Below are 8510 nucleotides of genomic sequence, written 5' to 3'. Positions count from 1 at the left end.
TTAAGCATGCCTCTCTTCATTGTCCTACTTGAAGAATGGTTTTATTCTGCAAACTTTTTTGCATTTTTATTGAAAGAGGACTTTCCCTGGTTCTGGTCAAAGTCTATCAGCAGCTAAAAGTACTGCTTTCTGTAATTCCTTTTGAGTAAATTATGCATGCTTAGAGAGTATAAAAGTAGAGTGAGCTGCACTGGGTTAGTCTCTACCAGAATGGAAAAAAGGTGTTATTTCCTGTCTTTATTCCAACTGATTGGAAGCTTAGGCTGATACAGAAAGGAAAAAGCAAAATATTGAAAAACAGGTTTGAAGAATCAAAGTTTCAAACTGCAATAACATTCCAATAGCTTGACTTTTTCATTATTGCTTCATCCCGGGTACATCCCTTCCTATCACTGTTCTCTATGTTGAAAGTTCTGTGTAGATTGAGTTCTTCTTGTGTCTTATCAGTAAAGACGATTAGTGGAGACTTACTGCAGACCTGCAGAATGCCTTTTGCCCATCTGTAGTATAAAAGTATCAGCATGTTATTTATAAACTGTCTTAACCTTTTGACTGTTATCTTACCTACATTACATTTTTATCCGATGCCTGCTTTGATATGCTTAGGAGTAAACATGTTTGATTGCTGCTTAACTGTTAACTTCTTCCTGAAGAATCAAAAACTGTGATTGTTTCCTTTGCCGTGTTTTTTTACAGTACTCACTGATGTTAAAACTTTTGACAGTGCAAATATATTGAATAAATATCTTCATATGTATAACAATTTAGAGAAAAAATCAATTAAAAGGTTCAGGTATTAATTTTGGAGTATCTTTTTAAGTAACAGTTAAAGTAATAGTGAATATGCCAGCACTCCAGGACTTACTTGCTTGGCGTTTCTGACATCTGAACTGGCTTAAGGTCTTCCTTTACTGCAGAATGGACGGGAAGTTCCTTGTGTGAAAGTGATAAGAGCTTTTTCTATGCATCTTAATTCCTCTTTGCAGCAGAATGAGTTGGGTACCAGCTTGTTATAGCATGTAATACCCATCTTTATCAAAGGAGTGCATTACTTGCTTCTTTTTTACTGGCACTTGTGGCTTAAAACAAGTAGCAAGTCCATCTTCAGAAGAACCAAAAGACCCAATCTGAAGTGGTTAAGTTCTTTTAAGCAAACTGCTTTTTGTTGATGTTTCTAAATGAAACTGTTACTCAGGCTGGAGCACATGAGGTACTAGAAAAAGCCAGAGGGAACTAGGCCTGCTTAGCCTGAAGAAGAGATGGCATGGGGAGACCTAAAAGCCTTCTAGTACCTACTGAGGAGGTTGTTTAGAAGACAGTCTGGCTGTTTTGGGATGTTCTTGGCAGGATTATAAGATACAGTGACTGCAAATCTGAGGAGAGAATGTTCAGCATGTGAGGATGGGGAACAATGCAGTAAAGCTTTGCAATGGGCTACCTGGAACAACTCTGGATCTCTGTCCATGAGGCTTTTCAAGACCCAGCTGGAGAAAGCTCTGACAATCTGGTCTGAATTAAGTGTTGCTTCTGCCTTGTGCAGGAGGTCTGATTAGAGTTTATTCCAACCCAAATAATTTCATGGTACCAGGTCTAGATGCAACCTGAATTTGAACAGGGAGACAACATAGCATTAGGGCTATTTGCATGACATGAGCATACTGTGCTGGAGGTGTCAATACAGGAGGCACAGACCACTAGTACTTTCTTACAAATCTGTACTTAGGGTTTTTTAGCATCTGCTCTGATACCTATACCTGAAAGTTAAGATGATTTCTTGTCTAACTGGACTAGCATCTTGATTTTTCTTCTTTTCTCTAATATTTTGCTTTTCACTCTTCTGTTATTTTAATGCTAATAGGAGTGCTTTTCATCAATAGATTTATATTATTTAATGAAAGTACTTAGGCTCAGGATTTTTGTGACATCTATTTTGGGGAAAGGGTTATATACTTCCTGCCTGACAATTTAATATAAGAAAAATTCCAATCAAAATCTGCTTTTAAATGCTGGGTTAAAAAGAAGTTTGTAAGGAGGTTCTATTAAATTTGGGACTAGCTGTTCATTTGTTTATAATTTTAAATTATAATTATCTTAACTGAATTAAGATAAAAATGAAAATTAAACTGGCCTTTTACATGGATTTCCCTATAACAAATAAATTCCAAATGATTTAAGAGCCAGTCATGGAATCTTGGTATATGCTTTTGTTTGGAAACAACTCTCACAGGAAACAGATTTTTTTTTTTTTTTAATGTAAGTGTAGTTAGTGTTTCTAGGCTTTTAGGTGATTGATTGCTGATGAGCATTATGAACTATTTGGTGTTCTCAGTTAAAGGATCTGTGCCTGATTCTTCCTTTGATTGCATGTCTCTTCTTCAAGGCAGTGACTAATGGACTTGATACGCACAAGAAGAGCTGGCATTCAGTGATTTATTTATTTTTAATTTATTATTTTTAAAGACCTTTAAATATAAGTTATTTCTTCACAGTCTTTCTAGAAAAAATATTAGACTCTCTATTTTAAAGCTGTAATAATGTATTTGCATAGCTTTCTGATTTGTTTCTCCTGCTATAAAAGCCTCCTCGTGGGATCTGAATACTTTTGTTTAAAAGTGGATATTTTATATTGGACTAAAATGTGCTAAGATATGTTTGCCTTCTGTGAAGGATATAATTACAGAAGGCCACATGATGAGTGCTTGTGACTGTTCTATCAGCGAGTCATACAGTGAATTTTAGAGTGCTGAGGAGAGTAACCTAATGTTATTATCAAACACCCCAGAGTTTCATTCATGTTTATTCAGAGGAAAGATTATTTCCAAATATTCTATGTCTGCCATATTTGAGTGGTTTTTTGTTGTCTTGAGGTACTAAAGTCCTAAGAATCTGTCTTACATAGAAGTTTGGGGTTTTTTTTTATTTTTAGGGTCTCAAATTGTTCCATTTTCATTATGTGTATTAGTAGGATACAAGATTACTGACTTCAGAGAGATTTTGCTTGCTCTTTTATACTTTAAATTCTCTAATAAAAATGGAAGTTAAACACTGAGAAGAACTCGAGTAGTAGTTTCTATTATATGAACTCTGAGTTCAAAGCAATATGCTTGCTTTAGAGTCTTCCTGCCAATTTTTGCAGCTTTAGGACTACACTTCCTATTTTTCTTCTCTTTTCTTTGGAAGAATATAACAGAAAAATTGATTGCCCTGTATGGTCAGTTTAACCATGAAACTATAGGCACACATCACACAAAAATTGAACTTTTATTTAAAAATGAGATTTCCGTAGAATGGAATGTAAAGTGAATAGCCGTAAGTTTGGTTTCTAACAGATTAAGTCTATGGTAATGTGTTTACTTTTCTAGCAAAATATATTGTGCCTGAGGATTTATTTGTATTTTTACATTACCTGTATGATATTGGAAAACTGCTGAAGGAAATTGAGTTCACATAATGCAGACTCTGCGAATGGAATGTAACTTTGCATTTCTTGGGTTTTCTCTTTTTCTTGTCACAGCAGCAGTTTAATGTCAAGACAGTTACAGTTTTAGACATACCTAAGTTGGTCTATCCTGTATGTATGTCACTTCTGATATTTGTAACATCTGTCATCTACTCTGTACACGTACCACAAATGCCAGTATTGGTATTTTTCTGATGCAACTCTCTTCCCCTTTCCCCCAGTGCAAAGGAACACTGTTTAATGCTAACTACATATTTTTATCTTATTTTTGAGATTGAGAATTGTATTTAACATTCCAGCTTAAAACAGCAGATTAAAAATATCTTGATACCAATCTTTGAAAACACAGATAAGGTTAGTGCTTTATTAAGGAAGCTAATAAGTAAATGTAAACCTGCTGCTATGGAAAAGTAAATTCTCCAGGAGATAAGACAGACTACTGCTTGTTATCCCTTTTCTCAGAACAATTTACTTTATGCTGTGTGAGAAATGCAGAAAAGTTTTTCTTATATTTTACGAAGGATCGGTAAGGAGGAGATCTCTGGAGCATGTCATGCATGTCCAAATCTGCATTTCTCATGGTAAGGGCTAGGTCTTGCTAAACATCTTACAAGAAATTTCTTAAGACGTTTTCTTGTTTTGTTTGCCATTCATACATGTGTACCACTGAACAATAGGGAAAAAAAAACAGTAATTTTTGCATTCTCAGTTGCAGAACTGAATATTTGAAACTAGCCTGTAAAGCAGTTGTGCTGTCCCAGTTGCAGAAGTCATCTTTCATTAAGTGTTGTGGACACAAGGCTGTATCTGCTGGGCATATGGAGCATTAAGGATTTATGCAAACTTTTTACTAGCATATAATATAATAAACTTGCTGCTTTTAAATTTTTTATTTTTTTTTTATTGCTTACATAGTCATGCCTGCTGGAAAACAAAGCTGTATCATGGTGAATTCAGCTTCCAAAGACTGAGGCAGGTTTTATTTAAATAACATGAACTAGATCCTATCCTTCCTCCCTAAGATTTTTAGGGGAAAAAGTGCAGAAGAAGTGTAACAACACCTTTAGAAGAAGTGTAACTCAAGAAAAAAGAAACCAGCCTACCTGTAGGTATGTCTGTTGATACTGTTCCTACTGGTGTGTTGGAGCTTTAAATCCAACAAGGTGCAGGAGAGAGTGGCTCCCTTACTAACTAGAAACTTGTGGTTTGGAGAAGCCTGTTTTTAGGCAGGCCTTGGCCTTGTCGTATAACATTTGGAGTGCAGGGTCTCTGGTCTTCAATATAACACTTTTTCCGTCTGTTTTGCTCTTAACATATGCAGCATCCTGAAAAGAGTTGTCTTTGGTAGAGAGAAAAAAAATAGATACAATAATTCAGTTATTCTTGGAGTCTGAATAGAATTTTCGAGACTGGAGAGCTTTAGGTGCTGAGGAGCCGAGTCTAAAAGACATTTGTAACTCTATCTTCAAAGCTGAAATAATTATATTGGCCTGTTTTTTGCATCTGCTTTATTTTGATTTTTTTAAAGCCAAAGAGGTGTGGAAGAATACATTAGTTTTATCAATTTGGCTCTGTAGAAAGTCATCCAGGAAAAAGGTTTGAGTTTCTATCAGAACCAATGCTTGTCAGCCTTTTCTATTTCAGGTTATTTGAGTAGTAACCTGATTCAGTGGTAAGAATCAAGGTCATATTTTATTCAGTACAAGAAAATGGAAAATCTGGCAAGAGCCAAGATACATGTTTTGAAATGGCTTTATTTAGCCCTTTCTGCTACAGCTGCTGTCAATGGAAAGAGATAAAGCTGATGACAGAATACAAGGAATTTACTGTTCATTATTCATGATCTGCTAAGGGTTTAAGTCTGTACAGGAATTTTTTATTCTTTCCATGGGTCTGTCAGGTTTTCAGATATAATTGCAAGGCAAGAAATTGGATGAAAGAATTAATGAAGATACATATTTTTCTTATTAACCTTAACAGAAAGCTTGAATGGAATTTAGTCTACAGAGTATTCATGGACAAATTAACCAGTGAAAACTGCATTGTAGCAAGATTATGTTCATACTTAAATCTGACGTTATTTTACTAAGTGTTAGACTTTTGTGGCTTGGTAGCATCTGACCTTACTGACACCCACAGATGTAACTAGCTCTAATGTGAAGCCTTTAGTTTAAAAATAAAAAATAAAAGTTAGATTTGGACCAGTCAGTTGTAGACCTAAATAGGATGTGGAATAAATGAGTGAAGATTTATCTTTAATGCAGAAAAAGACAAAGAACATGCAAAGACATGCAAAGAACAGGTGTAAATAGAAGATAAAACATTGCAAGATAATAACTCCTTGATATCAAGTGCAATTAATCAAAATATCTACTGTGATTTGTAATATTTTAATCATTTTAATCTAGATTCTTAATAACCTGTGGCTTGGCTGCCTCTCCTCCCCCTGCTTAGGAAGGTTGATGTGTCCTTTCATTTAGGATTGCTATATGTACATATAGGGAGCATGAAGGTGTGCGTAACATGATGATTCTGATTTAAACAGATGTTGTGGGGAAGGACAGAAAGAAGCAGTCAGACTTTGCTTTTACCTTCCCATTATGACGGATGGAAGAAATTGCAGTTTTGATTAAAGATGTCAGTCTTCCAACTGAACAGTCTTCTTGAATGAAAATCACAATTCTCAAATCTTAATTTGTTTAGGGGCACTTCTCAGCTTCTTTGTATCCCAGTTACTGTTTGTTATTGGTTACACTTAAGAAACCTTTTACTGTTTCATCTTCATGATGTTACTCAGATTACTAAGACAATAAAACAGTGCTGCAAAACTTCAGTTAGTGGATAATATCTAATTAGGTTGTATCTTGATAGTTAAATTATAGGGATGCTGTTGTCATACATGTTTAACTATGATTGTGGTGGCTTGTCTGAAATATGTATTGAAAATATATGTATCAAACCAGATTATATTTGTGGTAAAATCCATATTTTGTTCATCTGGTTTATTACCTAATAGTCAAGATCTTCATTTTGGGAATTAGAAAATTATTTCACAGTGAAAACTAAATTATTCAGTGAATATATCTGATATTTTCCTAGTTTAGATCTTTAATTTACTTTTTCTTGCAAGTTGTGAGGTGTCCAAGGGTCTGGCTTAAATCATCAGTTCAAATATCTCAGAATTATCTAGGATGTGTTCTCTCTTCAGGTCAGGTCACATAGCCTGTCAGTTGTGTTCTCTCCTTATAGAACTGATATGTTTAAATTTTATATATTCCAATAATTCTTCAGTGTGGAAATTACCTCCTCTAGTGGTAAAACAGTATTTTTAAGTCCTTTGTAACTTAATTTAGTTTAGACAAAATGTGTATCTGATTTAAGTACCTTCCCTTTTCAAAGAGGGGGAATGAATTGGTTTTGTTTGTGATACATTGTATTATTGCTATTGTTTTGTCATTTAAATGAATTTAATTAGTTTCCCAAGTAGCAGACTACTGTATTGATCTTAATATTAAAGACTTAACAAAATAGCTGCTGTAGGAGGAGATTATAATACATTTTTAAATATATATCAGTTTTTCATATGTTGAATTATTCAGAGGTTGAACTACAGTCTCAATGGTTTTTAATTCATAAATTATCTAAAAGCTAAATTAGTCATACAGAATGTATTAAAAGCAGGTGTTTAGCTGTCTGTAATATTATGCTAATGCCAGAACAAGACTGTGGTACCAAATGCTTAAATTTTTGGTGATTAAGAATGAAGCAATAAGCATTGTCTCCTCTAGGTGTGTATTTTCTAAAACTATATGCTTTCACATGTGAAAGGTTACTTGAAGCAGTAAAAGCAGCAAAAAAATATCTTATTTTTTCCTTCCTGTAATTACAGAAGCTGCTGGGTTTGTTTTGCTACTGATGAGGATGATCGGACAGCAGAGTGGGTGAGACCTTGCAGGTGCAGGGGCTCCACGAAATGGGTTCATCAGACTTGCCTACAGCGCTGGGTGGATGAAAAGCAAAGAGGAAACAGTACTGCTAGAGTTGCTTGTCCTCAGTGCAATGCAGAATATTTAATAGTATTTCCAAAGCTAGGTAAGAAATGTATCATTTAAATTTAAAAAATAATATAATGGGTTCTTTCTTGATATTGTTCCTACCCTTTTTTAATTATTATTTTTTGTGCTTGGAGCATCAGTTCTGTTGAAAACTTGTCTATTCCCCTTTCTAGATAGAAATAAATAGCTTTAATTCTGCTTATATTCTATTTGGTGGCTTAGTTCAACGCCTTCTGAAAGTTTTCCACTTAGGTATGTGAAGAAGTCTTACAAGTCATTAACCAAAATGAATTTATGGTTACTGTGATTTCTTGTTGAGCAGAGGGCAACTTCTTCAACAATTGCCATGTACTAGCACATAAACACATGCCTTTTTTTTTCTCAGCTCGCAGATAAACTCTTATCAAAGGAAATTCAGAGGAAATAACGTTATTGAACAAACTGTTGCATTACCTGAAAAACATGTTTTTACTTTGTTTGGGAGGTATTCGAGTCAATATTCAAGAGGCAGAATTGCTGTGGTTGCTGGGCACTGCTCTAGCTCTGTCAAGGTGAAAGAAAAAAGTTGGAGATAGTCTTCCAAAGTCTACTTACTTGAGTAGCCGAGTAGGACACTGCACAATATGTTGCATATATTTAAATTAGTAGTGGTTGTTACTGTTCCAATCCTCATCTGCTTCTATGTTCTGTGAAGTATATTAAGTAGGGCAAGAAAATGAATGGTTGCCATGGAAACTTGAACTTTGTTTGAAAGAAAACTGTTAAAGAAATGCTGTTCATCCATTCAGGCCTCCTGGCTCTCCTGCCTGCCTTCCTCTTCATTAGGACACTTAGCTCCTGGGCATGGAGGAAGTGAACCTTGAATACTGGACCAGCTTTACTGGGCTCCCCTTCCCTCCAGGACTTTGTCCCATGGTGCCCTACTAAGCAGATCCTTGAAGAAACCAAAATCTGCTCTCTTGAAATCAAGGGTAGTGAGCTTTCTTCACTCTTTC

General features: G+C 35.0%; 1 protein-coding gene across 1 annotated transcript in view; it reads left to right on the top strand.

Moving 5' to 3' along the window:
* The first annotated feature begins 5966 nt into the window (after nucleotides 1–5966).
* MARCH5 (membrane-associated ring finger (C3HC4) 5) overlaps nucleotides 5967–8510 on the top strand; it is a 10324-nt gene continuing 7780 nt past the window's right edge. The window contains exons 1-2 of the mRNA XM_010000123.1: nucleotides 5967–5974; nucleotides 7350–7552. Of these exons, the coding sequence (XP_009998425.1) occupies nucleotides 5967–5974; nucleotides 7350–7552 (211 nt within the window). The remainder of the gene's footprint in view (nucleotides 5975–7349; nucleotides 7553–8510) is intronic.

This window comes from Chaetura pelagica, unplaced genomic scaffold, assembly GCF_000747805.2.
Source record: "Chaetura pelagica isolate M959 unplaced genomic scaffold, ChaPel_1.0 scaffold436, whole genome shotgun sequence".
In the NCBI taxonomy this organism is placed as follows: Eukaryota; Metazoa; Chordata; class Aves; order Apodiformes; family Apodidae; genus Chaetura; species Chaetura pelagica.
Note: the sequence above shows the minus strand (reverse complement) of the source record. Positions and strands in the feature narration are given on the sequence as shown.